The 19,025-nt window shown below is 43.8% G+C and overlaps 1 protein-coding gene across 1 annotated transcript in view; it reads right to left on the bottom strand.

Annotated features, from left to right (window-relative positions):
* Positions 1–15,052, bottom strand: part of BEND4 (BEN domain containing 4) — a 31,163-nt gene extending 16,111 nt beyond the window's left edge. Inside the window, exons 1-2 of the mRNA XM_069014204.1 lie at positions 14,659–15,052; positions 5,767–6,333 (exon numbers count right to left, since the gene is read on the bottom strand). Of these exons, the coding sequence (XP_068870305.1) occupies positions 5,767–6,333; positions 14,659–15,022 (931 nt within the window). The 5' untranslated portion in view covers positions 15,023–15,052. The remainder of the gene's footprint in view (positions 1–5,766; positions 6,334–14,658) is intronic.
* Between the last annotated feature and the right edge of the window lie 3,973 nt (positions 15,053–19,025).

The following is a 19,025-nucleotide window of genomic DNA, read 5'->3' as shown; positions in this document are numbered from 1 at the left end:
TAAACAACAGATTAAAAGAGATAAAACAAGGCAGCTGTGTATCTCATTTAAATGATGCTGCCGCATGCTCCTGTGGCTTTTATTTTTGTCTGTGCTCTCTCATGTTCCTTCTACTCATTAGAAGGAGCCTCCTCTTGTGATCCCTTTCAGCAGTGAAGTCTTCCCTTTGGAAGAGACATCCTCTTTAAAACCCTCTACTATACATTCTACTGCTGGTAACTAACAGAGAAACCAAGAAGTCCCCTGTGAGAAGGGACAGGTTTGTGTCACCAAAACCCAAATGTTTACTTGCAGAGGACAAACCAAAGTTGAGACGAGGGAGTTTATCCTTGACAGACTGGACTGCAGCTCCCCACAAAATTCCCACCAGCTCCTGTTCCCCAAGTAGGCCAAGAAAACTGATCTCCCAAATTCTTGTGGGTTTGTATCCAGAAACATGGAGAAAACAGATAAAGCAAGCCTGGTCTGATGCAGTTACATGTCTCAGTAAGTTTTTGTACTCAGGTTGGTTTAGCAAAGTAAGCTGTCACCCCCAGCAGCAAGCAAAGCCGTGCTACAAATTCAAAGGGGTTCTTGTGCCAAACACTGGGTGACCGTGCTCGAGGCTCTCTGTTCTCACACTAACTTCACACTTTGAAGTTGAACAGCCCAACGAGGCCACAGATCAGACCAAAACATCCAGAACATCAAGGGAAACCAAAGAAGCAGTTAAATGTGAACATCAAGAAAAAGGACAAAAAAAAAAGGACATGAAAAAGTGTTCATCATAATCCTTGATGGCTGCTTTATCTATGCTGTGGCTGTGATAGGCTCTTTGGAAACATTAGGCTCTGAAAGTATAAAGGCGACAGGAGTTGGAGGGAAAGTAATATATTTTATTAGATCATCCAATAGTCAGGAAGAAGAGTCAAGCCTTGGGTACACAAAATGTCCTGGAAAGCTTGTCTGACTTTTTCAATTATGTTGATATTAACTCTACCTGCAAATCCCAGTTTGCTTTGGCCGCTTCCAGCCACTGCGAGTGCAGTCTCCATAGGTGACCAGGCCTCAACATTTGAGGGGGTTTTCCTTCCCCATCCCTCTGCTATTTGCTGGAGTACTTTTTGCTGCTGGGCTAACAAAGTAAGAATGATCATTGTATTTATCACACACTGCTTCATCTTAATTACTAATTTATACCTTTTCACTACTTTCAGACTGATTTATCCAAAACCATGCAGCAAACCTGGGAGCACCAGGAGATAAACCCTAACTCATGATTATAGACCACTGCCTTAACTACCTGGAAACATTTTCTCCCTTTCAGGTAAAAAAGTGTGAAAAAATCATGCTGATATAGCGAAGAACTGTTTAATATCCTCATATATTACATGGTTAAAACCCAGGTCTTACATGCAGCTCCACAAATATGTCTTTAAATTCACTACTGGGAATGTATCACAGCCACAGTAATTTCCGTATGGAGGAAAGGGACTAGGAGACACTTTTCTCCTCATGTGGATGGATTACTTTGCTTTGTTCTTGATAATCTCAAAACCTTAAAGAGCCAATGATGTTTGCCAAACTCCTTCCAGAAATTGCTTTAACTTTAATTATTTTTCAAAAGAAGACAAGATAACACACTGAATGAAAATCTTTCTCTTCTGTTCAGTTGAATTGAAAACTGAAAATGTTTGATTAATGTTTTTCCCAAAAAAAAAAAAACAACAATGTATTGGGGAAACTGGACAAGTTGAAAGAAGTTAAAGTGCTCCAAACCCCAAGCACTGAAATACTAATTTTTCTTCATTTATTCCACAGCTGGAACAATTAAGATTTCACACAAATTTAAGTATTGTTTCAGTCAAATCAAACGGGTGCTTTTTGAGAAAAAGAGATCCACCCATTCAGCAACCAAAATATATGCAATATTTTACCCATGTAATCATTTCTCTCCAGTGGTGATCTGCCAAAGAGTGATGCTAGGCTACAGACAAAAAGATCCTACAGAACTGAAGGGCTTCTACAGCAACAGGGCAGAGTCCTGAAAACTGAAAAATCTTATTTTCTGTGTCCAAAAGCTACAGGAGGATATGTCTTCTGTAATATTTGTTAAAACAGAAAAAAGTGTCATTGCCTTTACATCTGCTGAGAAAACACTCTTTTTCTCGGTAGTCTCTTTGTGAGCCTTGCTTTGCAAAGCTAGAGGCAGGGATGTATAGCAGCAACTATTTTTAGATCGCAAACTCTCATGGATTTTAAAAGGGCTTTTGCATATGGAAACTAAAAAAAAAGAAATGCAAAGTATTTCAGGAGAAGGATAAAATGATTCATATTATACAGCAGAAGGGAAGGGTTGGTGCTTTTATATTCTGCTGGTAGAGTTGCTAGCGGGAGTCTCAGTGACTGTGGGGAGGGCATGGTGCACACTGCCACCACCCCACAGGGTATCCTGCCAGCCTCATCCAGCAGCTCTGGACTAGCTCCCCCAAGGATGACTAGAAAAACCACTATGTAAAAAAAATCCTGCTCTTTCAGTGGCTTGATGGAGACAGTATGGCAGCATTCACACTCATATAGCCGCCACCTCAGTTGCCTCTCTGCCGCACTCATTGCCTTCCCTGGCCCATCAGATGCCCTGTGTGAGGTGGATAAATGCTCAGGGAAGAAAGTTTGTGCTCTGAGATTACTTTGATGTGATAGATGGTGGCAGACAACACTGAAACACCGTAGAGGGCTTTCTGTCTCCCTCCTGAGACATGCAACATCTTGATGGGCAAAAAAAAATGGTTTAGAGAACAAGCGCCAGTTTCCATACAGAGCTGGGCATTTCAAGTCACAGAAAAATTACTGCCAGCTTTTTTGGTAGTAGAAGTTCACAGGAGCAAAATGAACATTAGTGACAAAAATAATTAGACATTGCCTTTACGTGATTTTTGATTAACTTTGCTCAGTGGTGGCTGTGTGACTGCCTGAGGAGCTCTGTCCTACCATGTAGCAAAATTCGAGGGAGCTTCTGTGGCTCTTAACACTTCTCCAAACACATGGGTCATTTCAGATCTATCTGGATATGCCACCAGACAGCAGCAGATGTATCTGATGATGATTTTATGTTGGCAGATGAAGTCCTACCTCCTTGCACAATTTTTATGTTTGTCTGCTTCCTTTGATACACTGTTAACAAGGAGTTTCATGACTCCTGGGAGGTGTAAAATGACTATGACTATGAATGTTTATCACTTTTAAAGGGAGATGAAGGGTAAGTGTGATGACCCAGGTAAATACTAGCTGCTTAACCCAGCATTAATCCTAGCAAAATACAGGCAATCACAACGGGATCCAAATGACAAAGAACTAAAGAATATGAATGTAATTAATTCCAGTCAGAATGGTCATATGGAAAGTAGATCTTGCCAGACTAACCAGATTGTCATTCTTTGATGAGATTATAGGTTCACTTGAAAAAGTTAGGCTGAACGATACAAGATACCTAGACTCCTGAAGGGTATTTAACTTACTACCATGAGTTAGATTGCAAAAGTAGCAACACTCAACACCTAGTCTAGCAGACTAGAACATACATAGATTAGGAACCTGCTACTGACATCTCAAATAATTGTCATTGCAGAAATCATCATTAATAGATGTGTTTCTAGAAAGGTCCAACAGGGACTAACAACACCCTCAATACCATTCAACGTTTCTAACCAGTATAACAAAGTTAATTTAAAAACAACTAGAAAAATTCTGGATGATACAGAAATTGACAAATCAGCAACCAGTGGGCAAGTGGGACAGTCGGAGCAATCTGGAACACTTATTACATGAACACAGACAATACAAGGTGTGTACTTCTAGGAAGAAATGTGCACAGAATGAGAAGCTCAGCTGCACAACCCACCAGGGAAACCATGGGTGCAAGCAAAGTCTATTCTCCTTTGTTCAGGCTCATAGGAACATATTGCAGGCATTTGCAGTGCCCAAATTTTAAAGAAATTATCAGGAAGGGAGGAAAAAAACTGCAAAGAAGGATTCAGCTCATTTGAGGAGTTTCAAACAGTTCTGTTTGCTTTGTTTATTTAAAATGGAAATTAAGTCAGCTTTCAGTCTTTAAGTACTTTCAATCTGAAGAAGTACCAAGACCTATAGAGCACTTCATTTAGTGGAGCAAAGCATAAAAGTCAATGGCTGAAAGCTGATTTCAGGTAGTCAGGCAGGGAACATGGCACATATTTTCACCAGTGTAATTAAGCACTGGAACCAAGTGTCAGGGTAAGAGATACAACCACTGCTCACCAGCGACTGGAGGCCTTCTGAGATACTGCTTGAGGCAAATACAAGTTATGCGTTAGTGAGAGTCAAAAAAATTACTGTGTTCAGTACAGGTGACTGAATGAAAGCTGTCAATCAGATTATGGACCCTACAGGATCATTTTTGGTCTTATACACCTGAAGGTAAGACGCAACAGGAATTGGAAGTCCACACAATTCCCTTTGTCACGCAGTGTTCCCAGATGATGTACTAACCACTGCTGAAACCAGTGACAGCACATGAGTTATGGTAACTCCATATTTTTGGGAGGGGTGAGGGAGTTACTCCAAGTTTTCTGTTTTCTTTGCACCGAACAATGCTGCTTATGGGATTTGCCAGTATCCCTATGGACCAATGCACAGAAGAAAAACACAATGTGATATAAATAATGCATAGTACATCACTGATATCTGGGGAGAAGAATGATGAGGACTACTGCTTGCATTTTGCTCAGATTTTGCAACAGCCTCTACCTATTGGGGCAGTAGTTGGTTACTGCCTTCTTCCTTTCTGCATAGTTAGCAGCTTTGAAGTATTTTCTCTCTTGCAGCTCATGCTATACTATACCTGCTTTTCTGCCATTCAGAGATTGTTCAACTAACTTTTCATGGATCTACCCTAAGCACCTCAAATTCCAGTAAAAATGGTGCAGTTTCCTAGTGTTTATACAAGTCAGAAGCATGTTGTACGCTTCTTTCCTTTGCTAAGTTCCAATTTGCTTTTAGTATTACTATTTGAGGGTTTTTTTTGCCTGTGCTGAAAGTTTAGAAAACACAAGTCCAAGACACTTTGTTCTTATCCCATACCATTCTTCAAGTATCTTGGCACACCTGAACAGTGAGAAGTCCTGGGTTTAAAGGGCAAGAGAAGCTTTTCACAGAAGGGATTTCTATTTGATTGGTTTCTGTCCTTCTGCTCTCTCCAGGTATTGCTGAACTGGAAAAGTTCTTAGGATTTCTTTTTCAGATTTTATTTGAAGGTGAATAGGAGGAGATGTATTAATGCTTCTCACCAAACTAGCAGTAATTTAAAAGAAACTGTTCAAGGTAAAATCCAAATCTATTTCTGGTAAAACTATGGATGTAACTTTGTTTAGTTTCCTTGAGTAACCAAAAGAATGAGCCCCAAAAGGGAACTAGGTTTACAATGTCACTTAAATAACAAGACAGATAAAGAGTTACAAAAGCATATGCTTGAAATTACTATAACAAACCACCTGATATTTGGAATTTGGGGTTGCAAGTACATCCCTACCTGAACACAGCTAACTAGTGTAGGACTCAAGATTCATATAGAGGCGTATCACCAGGTAATTTTCCACTGGGCATAGCTATAGGAATTTTGGCTGGAGACAAATTCCAGTGTTTGGTTACTATGATCACAACCTTAATAAAATTATTAGAACTTGAAATACACTATTACCCAAACTATTTTTATCACTGAATGGCAACATTATATGGCAGGGGATTATTTACCTGGAATGCTCTCCAACTTTCTACGAAGCTCCTCATTTTCTTGTTGCAATGAAATTACCTCCTGCTCTAGCTCTTGACACCGAGGGCAGTAACCTTCTTCCTCTTCCTCCTCTTCCTCCTCTGGAAGTGTAGAAGATGATGGATGACCATGAGATTCTGATGTTGCTGGAGATGTCCATCCACCTAAAGTGTGTACTGGAGAGGTTGAAAGTGGATCCACATCTGCCAAATGGCTAAAATCATTTATTGATGAGGTGTTTTGAGAAGGGAAGCTCCCAGAAAGCAAATAGTTCTGAAGGGAATCGGTAAAAACTCTCAGAAAGGCTGAGGTTTGTTGTTTCTTTTGCATATACTGCATCTCTATGTCTAAAATGTCTGACGTCTGACTATGGACCACTTTCCCGAGCTGACATTGCTCTTGTCTTTCACTATAATTTGGGTTTTCCTGCTTTATACAAGAAATCATGGACTGAGAGTGATTGTTGTCCAGCAGTTTTCCACCACAATTTAAGAGACTTAGAACCCGGCTGCATTGTTGGGCAAAGGCATCCAGAATCATTCGACTCTCTGCAACAAAAGAAAAGATGAATCACAGAAACCTAATGCAAAAGGTTATGCCAAGGCAGCAGCAGCTAGATGAATGTACACAACTGTTTACAGTAGCATGCATTTTATTTCTGAACACATTAAAATTATGGCTTCTGCTTTAATACTTCTGCAACACTGTGATTTAAAACAATCCTGACTTTGTTTCTATTTTGAGAGTGCCCTTGTGCCCTTGCTGTTAATCAGAAATGCATTGTGATGATAGACACTGCTTACTGACATCTTCTTTCAGAGGGATTAAGTCAGGAAAACGGGGAAGAAAATACAAATTCCATCCAATTGGCTACAAGTAAAAGTTCAAGTAAGTACTTCCCTGAAAGCCTATTTCAAGCTGCTGGAGGGCATTGTCTGTACATCTTTGTAGGACTTTGCACCACACCTTTGTCCTTCGCCCGGTTCCTCTCCAACAAGGCTTTCAAGCTTTGTTTTTTTCTCCTTTTTGTCTTTGATGCACTTGTTTGACAATGGGCACAGGACACTCCAGACAACTGACCCCCAATTCTACGGACTTTGCTTCTGTTTCTTTTGCTCTAGGTTCCAGATATGTCCAGGAACAACTCAGAGTGATAAGCACTGACTCCTCTTCTTATTGAGCAAAATTGAGCAAAAACACCCTACAGGTTTGCGGGCGGGCCAGTACAGTGAAGAGTGGAGTTCCTTCAAGATGCTCTGGATTCAATCAGGAAACTGCATAGGGTTGTGCAGCAGTTTCTGGGGGGCAGCAGCTCAGCTATGGAAGTAGGATAGGGATGCCGTGCTGCACACAGTCAGCTTTGCCTCTAATGACAGGAGGTATCATATCTCAGGGAGCAATAGCAGCTTCAAGCTAAACCTACGCAGTAGGATGGCTCCTTTCTGCAATGTCTACATGTATAGCACAAGCTGCTGTAATACTTCTGGGACCCAGATAGAAAATGACCAAGATATTATGACATGACCTGTTCGGCTCCCCAGTAAAAATAGTGCTTTTTAATTTTTTTTAGCTTATTCAAAGCTAAGTTCCTCTAGGTATCTAAACAGAGGTAACTAACATTTTGCATAAGAAAAAAAAGACTGGTGGGTTAAAGCGCTGCCAATTTTGGAGAGCACTTCTCAGGCAGGCTTGACTTTTAGAAAGTGGCAAACGCATTTACTTTTGAAAAGGCAACCTGCTACAGATGCATGAGACTAAGCACCCCAGACCTTCATTTACCTTCACTTCATCAGTTGCCTCATCACACTCATAATACATAAAGAACAGAAGCGTTCAGAATTCAGGTCTTTAAGAGGTACCACTTTTCACAGCACTTCTTCAAGATCCAGAAGATACCCTGTCTGCTGGAAAATCTACTTCACACTGAGGCTAGTACCGCTGGCCTGAAGAATATTTGAAACAACACTAATTTGCATTTGTACCATCCTCCAGATCTCTGCAAAGAGGGCAGGGCTAAAGCAGCACACAAATACTTTCAGTCTTGAATGCAGCCAGAGGAGACCTCCCTGACACAAAACCCTAGGATGTGATCTCCTGAGGACTTAACTGAAAGAACAGGAACCTGGGGTGGGCAGAGCAAGCCCAAGCCCAGTGCTGGGTCACGAGGCTGCCCAGGGCCATGCAGCGATTGCCCAGGGACTCCGTGTGAAGGACTGGAGTAGCCCTAAGACCACTTCAAGCATCCTCACCATCAGCCTCCTGTGTTTACGCACCGTACCACACTCCTGTAACTGAGTTCAGACTAAAGAGGGTGGATTTCGGCAACACATCTTTGATCCAAAGCATTATGCAATACCCTCTGCCCACACTACAAACTCCAAAGGGCAGAAATGCACAGGCACTGCTGCCCCCTTTGCAAGGGGGTGCCAGTGAGGTGCCAGGTGCTCTGTAGTGTCCATTATCCACTGCCTTTCCTTCTCTTTTTCTACACTAACCTAAGGCCCGACATCTTTAACCCTTATAGTCAATGCCACTGCAAAACAACACAGCACAACAGATGTAATACGATGTAAAAGAAGAGAATCCTGGTGACATGGCAACTTTCTAGCTGAGACCTGACAAACCAAAAAGAAATCAGGAAATTCAAGCATCACTAACAACCTCAAGATGTTTTTTCTTTGCCTTATTTCTTTCCATATTTCCCCTTTAAAATTATTACAGGATGATTTTGACTGTAACTTTGGAATCCCACGACAGAATTTCTTTTCATTCATTTTAATCCTATAATCTAATTCCAGACCTGAAGTCATATATACTGTTTGTATTTTAATCATTATTGTCCCTGTTCACAAAACAGTTACTTATTCTTTGCATATCCTTGTTGCATGGGGACAAGATATGAATGAAACAACTGCAAAGGGATTAGACTATTATAAGAGATGTTATTCTAATATTATGGTTTATTCTAAAAACAGCAAAAAGTAACCTGACATCCAAATTACTAGTTTTGAAGAATACCAAAATACACATTAACATCAGTAAAGATTAATTAAAACTAATTATTAGTTTTGTTTTAAAATTTAATGCATTAGACACAATCACTGTGATAATGGTTTAAAATGCAACTGAAATTTTATACAGAAATGACATTATTGATTTAATCTTCAATATCAGATCTACTACAAGGACACAGTAACAGCAATTACTGGTTTTTTTCTTAACTTCAACCCATACTCAAAGACATAAAAATGAGCCATGACAAAGCAGGGCTCATTTGAAAGGCTAGCCCAGAGATGCACAAATGCTTTTTTTGTGGGTACTGCTGGGCAGCAATAGTGAGGGATGCTCTCAGCACACATTCTGGAAATATCTGTCTCTGTGCTGAAGTAGGTTCTGCTTTGAAGATACTTCTACACCAGTAATGGTGCACACACCCACAGTCTGAACAACCCTAAATGAGAATGATAACTACAGTAATTTCTTATGATGGAGAAAAAAATAAAAACAAATGCTGCCCATTTAGCATATATTGTAGAGATTGGGATTTCAGCTTTTACAGACTGACTGTAATTAGAAATGCAAGCACTGTGCAGTGTCTAATCACCTAAGAAATGACAAAAAGTTGTTTTTATGTGATTACTACTGAATAAACACCAATCTATGATTCTTAATTGATTTAATATAATGTATGTATTTTCTATGAAAGTAGGATTCTATTGAAATCACTGTGCTGGACTAAAACAGTGTAAGCAGTTTATTAAAGTCTTATTGTGATATTCCTTTTCCTTATAACCTTGCTCACCAACCATGTAATTCTAATGTCTCAGACCCCAGAGTCTTTAGTCTTACAGAACTTCTATCGACTTTAACTAGACATTTGCCTGGAGGTGGACTTGCTGGATAAGACTCATAAAGTGCTAAGAGAATAGGATTAAATTGCTAAAAGTGTAAGTATTCCTAACTAGATTATTTGAGACTGCAAGCAACCAGAAGATACTATCATATGGCAAATCAGGTACCAGCTCCCAGATACAGCATTCATCTTTACATCTTTTTCTCGTTGATGATGGACTAGGCGATCTTCTTAGCTATTCAACTGCCAGACTGAAAACAGGGTTTGGTATGAACAAACATCTGAAACTCAATCTGATAACTTACACTAAGGCACCAGAAAAGATGTCTGGAAAATTTGGCAGGTTAACTTCAGCTTTTTCTACACCTAAGGATCTTTTCAATACTTAGATCAGTCAGCTTTATTAATAAGGCATTGTGTTGGGTCTCAGTAGCTCTGGATTCAGGTTGTGGCTTTTCCACTGTTTCCTTTGTATTCTTGGGCAGCCGGTTTAAAAAGTCATCTTTATAAGTACTGAGTGGATCTGAATGCCATACATTCTCCCCTGCAGGGAATGTATTCATTGGTATTTAATTTTCAGCAAGATTGTGACGTTTGGGTTCCTTAGCAATTTCAATCATCTCACTCTTCACCTTGCAGTGACTCAGCCTCTCACCTGATTATTTATATTTCTTGATTTGTTATAATATTTTTATTAACTGAGATCCTGGGGCAGGAGCCTTGTACCCCTTGAGCTGGCCTTTATCCAAGCATAGAGACTTAGTCATTATGCTTTTAGATATGACCATTGCTGTAAATATCTGTGCTTAGGTCACAAAATTGAGAGCATCTGACACCTCCTATGACTAAGAGATGTTTTTTTGGGCATCATGCATGAAAATCATCAAGAAGGTCCAGTAGATTGACTACAAGTATCTGGCCATTTCAGTACTGATCTGAGAGACCTACTTCCAGATGAGGGCTACCAATTCCTAAGATAAGGCCAAAACACTGGTCTTCACCTTTGCTGTTCACAGAACAAACAGTTTTTCTCTCTGGGCATGACAGAGCTTAATTAACTGGTCATGTTAAATATGCCATATTTTTAGCACTGCTAAAAGGTGTTACCAGCTCTGCGCTTCTTCCTCTGCTTTCCATGAAAGCCCACCCTAAATTTTAAGCTGCCCTGTAAGGTCTACATCATGCTTTCCTAAGGAAAAGGACTTTCTTTGGTGGATTATGGTACTGTTCAATGCACATGATACCAAAGACAGAGATAGACATTGTTTTCACACGAGGAAAATAATCTGAACAGATTAACAAAGAATTGGTATTTTACAGAAGAAAATGGGTATCTGCTGGTGCTTCGACTGAATCCATCTGTGTGGCTCACACCAGCAACAGCAGTCAGAGTAACCACTAGAGGAGAGAGAGGGATTGTCTTGCAGTGCAGCTTCACATTTCTCATTGTAAGATGACATTTCTCATGCAGGATCTTTCCCCACATGATGGGCACTTGAGCTAAATTTTTCTTCACCATGGCAGTGGGTGGAGAACACCTGCTTTTCCTCCCTTCCCTAGTCCTTCTTCCTGCAATTCTGCTGAAGTATGGAAGTGAGTGGTCTCTGAGAGAGCAACTGAGGGAAAATTTGGTCACTCTTGGGAAGAGCTCTAACCATTAGAAAAAGCTGCAAAAATATGGAAGCATCTTTAGTCATGACTGAGTTTGAGGTGCCCACTCTAAAAAGCAAATTTGGAGCTGTGAATCCCAAGAGGCCAGAAATGTCATGCCTGAAGTTTAAGAATCAACTGCAATTAAGCGTTTAAGTTGCTGGCACAGAGTTAGGCATCCCAGGAGCAGTGTTTTACTAGCTATTTGCTCACTGTTGCCTGCACAAGTGAAAAGGTATCCCTGAAACTGAACTTAGGAAATGGGTGTCCCTACAAAAGTAACCTCCAGCACTCCACCCTTTTATTCAACTAAGCACCTGCCAGGTGCTGAGGGTAAACTAAGTGGGAAAACTGTACACATCATGGATGGTGACTGCCCTTGTGGAGAATGCACATGCAGCTGGACACCTGCCAGGGGGATGATCTGTCCCTCCCTACAACACCCACCACTTGAGATGAACCTGCAGCTAAGATGTGTTCTGGGCCCGTTCTCCTCACTGCTGTGGGGAGTCAAGAGACTTTGCTGGCCAAAGTACAGGGCGACTGTGCACAGAGCACATGCAAATGCTCCCACTCTCCAGGGGCAAAACCCCAGCTCTGCTTCCCCAGAGGCAGCCTGAGCTATTAAATTGGCTCACACATTAGTTAAGAAGACTTCAAGCCTTGGACAATGGGAGTACCTCACATACGTACAGCTCTGGAGTCCCAACTAGCTCCCTGCTTGTCTGAATGGTGCTACAGTTCCCAAGCACAAAGTGCAGGGTATTACTCCATCACCAAGCAGGAAGGACAGGCACATAGCTCAGCAAAGCATCCCTACCTCTGTGATTAAGATACCCAGGAAATCTAAACCTTGCCTATTGCTTTATAGAATCACAGAATGTTTTGGGTTGGAAGGGACCTTAAAGTTCATCTAGTTCCAAACCCCTTGCTGTGGGCAGAGACACCTTCCACTAGACCAGGTTACTCAGACACCCATCCGACCTGGCCTTAAACACTGCCAGGGATGGGGCATCCACAGCTTCTCTGGGCAGCCTGTTCCAGTGCCTCATCATGCTCACAGTAAAAAATTTTTTCTGTATATCTAACCTAAATTTCCCATCTTCCAGTTTGAACCCATTACTCCTTGTCCTGTCGCTTCGGTTCCTCTTGAAGAGTTCCTCTACAGCTTCCTTGTGGGCCCTTCTAAGATATTGGAAGGCTGCTATGAGGTGTCCACGCAGCCTTCTCTTACCCAGGCTGAACGGCCCCCATGTTCTCAGCCTGTCTTCATAGGGAGGTGCTCCAGTCCCCTTACCAACTTCATGGGCCATCTCTGTTAACAACTATCAGCTTCTGGTAACAACTTGTGTAAAATACCACTTGTACACACTGCACCAAGTTTCTGGTCTGTTTTCTCCTGTTCTGTTTCTCTCGGTACTTAAGTCTGAGCAAAGGGTAAGTTGGGACCCATTTAGGAACCTAAAGTAAAGCCTCAACGTGCAGTTGAAGGGACAGGGACTTCAAAGAACTTTGGTGCACGAATGGCAGTCCCTTGACTATCTCTTTCTTTAGCATAGGACTGAATCAAGGACAAGCTCTGAAGCCTGCTCTAGTGCCTGGTTAGTGCAATGTACACAGGAAGAAGAAACTCCAAACTTCTGCTCATCAAAGCCCAGAGGGCTTTGCTGTGAATATGGCCTCGTATATCATCTACCAGACAGCTGAATGTTTTCCATGGCATAATCTGCTTCTGTAAAGAAATGTAGGTGTCACATTTATCATCAGTGTTTTGATTATGGGCCACAAAGAATACTTAAATACCACCATTTGGGCATTTCATATAAGAAGCAATTTCATTAAAAAAGATTAGCTTCTGCCACGGATCACAGAACCATGCCCCAGAGATGTGAATTCTCTGGATAATCTATTCAAGTGTTAAACTTTTTTGGTAAAGTACTTGAATTATTTGTAACAAGACATGCTAAATTCATCCAGCACAAGGCTACTTCTAAGTGAAAACAGGCATTAAAACATAGCCATATATCCTATTAACTAGCGTATCTCCCTGTTTAGTAAGGAAATGTCATCACATTTGTTACAAAGGCAAACAGCAACATACCAAAACAGGATCCAATTTTTCTAAATAAATAAATCAATGATGTGTCAAAAATTAACAGATGAGTTAATATACCCGATGTTATCAAAACCAGATGGTGCTTCATAATATTCATCCTGTTCAGTCAAACCCTGAATATATTCTGGACCATCAGTATATAAAATAGGATGCTGCTATTTGTGATGGCAAACAAAAGCAATCATGCCTGCCAAGCACATACTATAACAGGCAGCATTTCAGCTCTGCTAGACAGAAAGTAATTAGAATGCTTTTAATGTCCAAAAGAATGATGCTGATAGGCTGCCACAGATGTGTAGATTTATGAATATTTATATGGTGGTTTATAGCTGACACTTTTATCAGTTGAAGAAGATAAAATATCTGCCTGACTCAAAAGCTTGACAGTCAGGTTAATAAAATCTCATTAAAGAGAATGACCTATGCAATTATATAGGATTTATTGTAATTCATTTTTGATTGTACTCTGCTTAAAGATGCAATTTCCCATTTCCTGATGCCAAATTTAGGTTGCATATCAAGATCTACGTGGTTTTTAACTCCAAGCCATCACTAGAGGAAAGATATGCATTCAGCATCTCGGTATCTTACACCTTTAAAGAAAAAAAAAAAACAAAAAACAATTCGATCTCCTGTTTGTCACTGCATCTTATGAAAACGGTGCAGGCAAGCAGCCGATCTATTTTCTTTCTGTTAAAATCATCACCTCTCTATCAGCAGCCTCTCCATTACCAGCAGCTCCTCCGGTAGCCGGCCCCAGCCTGCCGCCCTCCCCGGCGGAGCGGAGCGGAGCGGAGCGGAGCGGAGCGGAGCGGCCGGCCCGGAGCTCCCCCCGTCCGCCCCCGGCAGCAGCAGCAGCTCCCTCCCGCAGGTGCGCACCGGCCGGGGGGCGCCTGCCCCGCCAAGTCCTGCGCGGCTGCCGGCACAGTCCCCCCCGCCGCCACCCCCTGCCCACCGCCCCGGGGGCGACGCCGGCCGGGCAGCGGCCCCGCCCGCCCCGGGAACTTCAGCGATGCCCGACCGACGGACAGACCCAGCCGCCCGCCCCGTCCCCGCCCGCATCCAGCCCCGGGGCGCCCGGGCCGCCAGCCCCGAGCGGGGGGGACCCTCGCGGGGGTCGCGCCCTTCGCCAGCCGCCCGGGAGAGGGGTGCGCGTGTCGGCGGGGGGGGGGAGCCCGCAGCCCCCATCCCGCTCCCGCCTGCTGCAAAGTGCCCCGCGAAGTTGCGCGGAGGAAAGAGAGGAGTTGCGGGTACCTGCGCTCAGCTCCGCGCCGCCGCCCCCCGCCGCCGCCGGGCAGGGGCCGTAGCGGCCCGAGGAGCTCGGGGCCGGCGGCGGCGGGCGGGGGTGGCCCTGGGCAGCGCCGGGGGCGGCGGCGGGGCGGGCGGGCCCGTTGGGGAAGGGGCCGTGCGGCGCGTAGGGCAGCGGCTCGGCGGCGTGCGGGAAGGGCTGCCCCGCTCCGCGCCCCCGGGGCACCTCCACCATGGTGGGTCTCTCATAGCGCTTGGCCAGCGCCGCCCGCTTCCCGGGGAAGGTCTTCAGGACGCTGTAGGGACCCCGCTGCTTGTAGATTTTGGGGGTGCTGGGCCCCTCCTCCGCCGGCTGCATCTCCTCCTCCATCCTCCGCCGCCTCCCCCGGCGCGGCGCGGCCCCGCTCCGGGGCTGTGTCTGCCGCCGCCGCGGCTCGTCTCTGTGGCACGGCGGAGCCCCGGCGCGGCGGGGCGCCGGCCTGATTGACAGGCGGCCGCGCCAATGCCTGGAGGGAGACGGGCGGCGACCGGCAAGTGTTTAGGGTAATCTCTGCTAATGGCAGCGGGGTGGGGAGGCGGGCGCTGGCGGGGCCGCCAGCGCCCCCGGCACCCCCCCGCGGGGGCAGGTGAGCTGCGGGGCGGGGGACGAGCGGCCGCGGAGCCCCCCCCGCCTCCGTCCGGCCGCGCCCGGCCCGAGGGGGCCGCGGGCTACGACACCGCCCCGGCCCGCCGAGCGACGGCCGCCGCAAAAACTTTGTGTCCCCTCGGCCGGGCGCGGAGCCCCGCCGCCCGCCGTCCATCCCTCCCTCCCTTCTTCCCTCCCTCCTTCCCTTCCTCTCCCCGCACGGAGCGAGCCGCGGGCCCGCCTCCCCGGTTATTAGGGGTGACATAAATAATGCCATAAATAAAAGTATTTGGGAGTCCAGGACCTGTCAGAGTTGATTAGGGCACAGAGGACATTTTCTTTCTCATTATGCAAAAGCATTTCATGGCGAAATAAAAGAGGTTTCGCTGTAACTCATGCATGTCAGATTTCCAGGAATCCGGGAGATTAATCACATTTAACATTATTTGCAACGCCCCCCGTCCGCTTTTTCCAAACTGCTTAAATGGGGCGGACGCGTGGGGCACAAGCTGGTCCCGCTTCCCCCGCTCACGTTCCCCCTGTCGCCTGCCCGGGCTCTTTCAGGGACAGTTAAGAAATAATGAAACGATGGTGAAAGACAGGAGGAGAATGAGATGCCATCGAGAGACGTTTCTGAGAAATGGTGGAGATCTGGGTGAGATGGGAGACAGCTGAAACCGAATGATATGTTGAAGAAAAATAAACGATAACAAACTGCTCGCTTGCTCTCCCCATTCTTTTCTGCGAGGCAATTTTATATTTTGCATTAACATTTCCCTTCTTCTGTCCCACTTCTCGCCTGCTTCTGTTGCTATAATTTATCAGGATTACAATAAACCCTCTGGCTTGTGGAAGTAAAATTGCAGAACACCTTAGTTGTATTTAAGTGGTGGCAGTGGGAAATCATTCCTCTGTCATCACGTGGAGTTTGGGCCACTTATTGTGGTCATCGCTCTCCCATTTCAGCTTTTTTTATTTAGTCAGAGTTGGGTTTGCTGGAAATGAAAAGCAACCCTTCTCTACTGATGGTAATTAACTGCCCCGGTCGTCAACCCATCTACTGCAGAAAAGTGGAGCTAAGTTCTACAAGTCAGGCATTCTTTTCATGCAGGGTGTACCAGGACCTGGGTTTGGTTTTGATTTTTTTGACAAGTAGAATAAATTGATTCCTTGTAGCAGCCAAAAGCATCTAAGTAAAGGCTAGTGTAATAGAAATCGCTGTTTTAGCTAAGCAAAATCAATCATAAGTCTCTTTGTTTCCTGACTGAGTCTGATCACTTGTGCTTAAAAAAAAAAAAAAAGCACTCTAATGCACAAGAAAGACTGGAAATATGTGTGAGAGAAACTGTTCCCACTCAGAAATTAAATATGTCCTCTGCCTTGTCTCATCTGACTGCCCTCTGCCACAGCAGCTATTGGAGGTCAGTACTAAAATTGTATAAATTTAGTATTAGACTCTTAATAGATTCAAAGAAACAATCCAAAATTACTTTCTCAGGTGTCAACTATTTTCAAAGAGCTCACTTCTTTTTGGTGTAGATGCATACCCCTCAGCTCCTCATGGAGGAGACAACCCTTGCCTAACATGAGTCCCATACAGATGAAGAAAAACAGGGGTGACAGGTCATGTCCTCGAGGCAGAGGGTCCAGGGATCCAGGCAGATCATTGGGCAGATGCTGGCTCTCCATGGACAGGAAGAGAGGAGCAGGTTTGGAGTTAATGGGGCTCAAAGCCACTGAAATGGGGCGGGGACCTCATCTATGAGGAAAATGGAATATGCACTGAATTTCTTTCTGCTGAGGTTTTTGACAGCGCCCATCACCACCAAAAGATCACTTTAGCTGTTTTAGGAAAGATGGGCTTTTCCTCTAGTTTGCTTTCAGTGATTCTTTTGGGTATGTAGACCTAAAAAATGTGTTGATGTCTCCCCACCTTTCCTTTTATGATTTCCCCTGAGTTTCAGATGAGGGAGTCTGGTGTTGTGATCAAAAGATTGTGTTTTGTGCGTAATCTGATGGGCTCCTGCAGATCAGCCCTGTGATGTAAAGTGTTTAATCCTGCTGGTCCCACCTTTTCCTTTGTGGAATGCCCTTTTTTAAGGAAACACCATTTTGCTCCTCGACAGGTATGCAGTCATTCTTGCAGGAGGACTACATGCCTTTGGAGTTGAGGAGAGTGGCTCTAGACTGGCAAATGGTCTTGAAGTACTGGGAGATGTTTTGGGCTGCCCTTTTCCATGGCTGCTCCACACGGCACAGCCTACAGCTCCCTTGTGGTCTCAGCATGTAGTACTGAAATTATTATTAACCGAACATTTAACTCTGAATTACAGCTCCAGTTTGGTTACACACTGGATGAAAACAGTTAGCACATAGTCTTTACCTTGATCAACTAAAAAAACCAAAAGCCTTAGCTTATACCAGCAGCTCATTTTCAGAAAGCCAAAAACCTTCATTTCCCTTAGACTGTGCCACGACTTGGGATTTGACCCTGAAGAGAAGGTTGTGACTTTCCCTACCTGTTTACTAATGCAAGTTTTCACTGTTTCACTGACACTAAGGGCTGGAGATCTGTAACAGGATTATTGCAGAGCACTCTAAGTGGAAAAATGATGGGAAGTAACTGACCCTTGGAAAAAAACCTAATCAAAACAAAGACAACAGGCACAATGAAAAATAAGAAACCCAACATTGCTGCAGTATATACTCCTCTGCTCCTAGAAATCATTGCAAAGAGAATATTTGTCAGTATATAGAAAAATACCCAATCTAGACACAGGCTATCAATCACTGAACATGCCTGTGTTGAAGGTACTGTGAGGTACTCAAAGAATAAAAGTGTGATTCATCTCTATCTTCCGAGCAGGGGCTAAATCTTGCTCCACTTATTCATGGGAGCAGTGCTCCTGTGATAACTAAAGCATGGAGGATTTGGCCATGAACTGCCAATATTGCTCTGCACATTTGGAGTGCATGATGAGAGCTGAGATTGGCAACTATCCTCTGTAATCTAAACCACTCTGCAAGCAGGCTAGCCATAATTTGCTGCCCTAAACATTTAACCCCGGCTAGTTAATTTAAGCTTAGCTCAGTTGCTCATGTTTATGGATAAAGAAACAAAAGGGAAAGCATCAAAAGGAAAAGATGACTGTGGAATTCAATATTTCAGCAGCTGTTGATAGGTAAATGTTATTGAAGTGTGGCATTCAAAACCAAAGGCCTGCATTTATGATAATGAGCCTAACAAGGAAATGAGATTGACACAGCAATTCTCTGTTTTTGTTGTCCCCTGGGGTTAGAGATTATGCAGTGCACGGTGCTGTTTTTAGCCTCTTTGGTGATTCCAACTGTGAGAGACAACGCTGTGCATATTTGTCAAGGTTGCACTTTAATCAGGTGACTCAGGAGCTTTTTGAGGGAGAATGTGAACTGCTGGTCTCACTTAAACCTTAATCCACATCCTATGTCAGAGATTCATCAGCCAAGCAGTGCAGCTTTTAGCCCCTTCTTTTCCTTTATGCTTACTCAGTGCTCTGCAAAAACGCTTTGAACTAATTGAAATGTATCTATCATGGTTACATTGTATTTTGAGAATTACTGGAATGTTTCTCAGTGACATTAATTGGTTTTAAAATATTTTTGTCTTTCTAATCAGTGCAAGATTGATGAGCAGTGGAAAGGGCATTTATACACAGGCAGACACACATTTCCATGCTACATTTGTGTCTTAATAAAATGGTTGCTAACT

Source organism: Aphelocoma coerulescens, chromosome 4 (assembly GCF_041296385.1).
Source record: "Aphelocoma coerulescens isolate FSJ_1873_10779 chromosome 4, UR_Acoe_1.0, whole genome shotgun sequence".
Lineage (NCBI taxonomy): Eukaryota > Metazoa > Chordata > Aves > Passeriformes > Corvidae > Aphelocoma > Aphelocoma coerulescens.
Note: the sequence above shows the minus strand (reverse complement) of the source record. Positions and strands in the feature narration are given on the sequence as shown.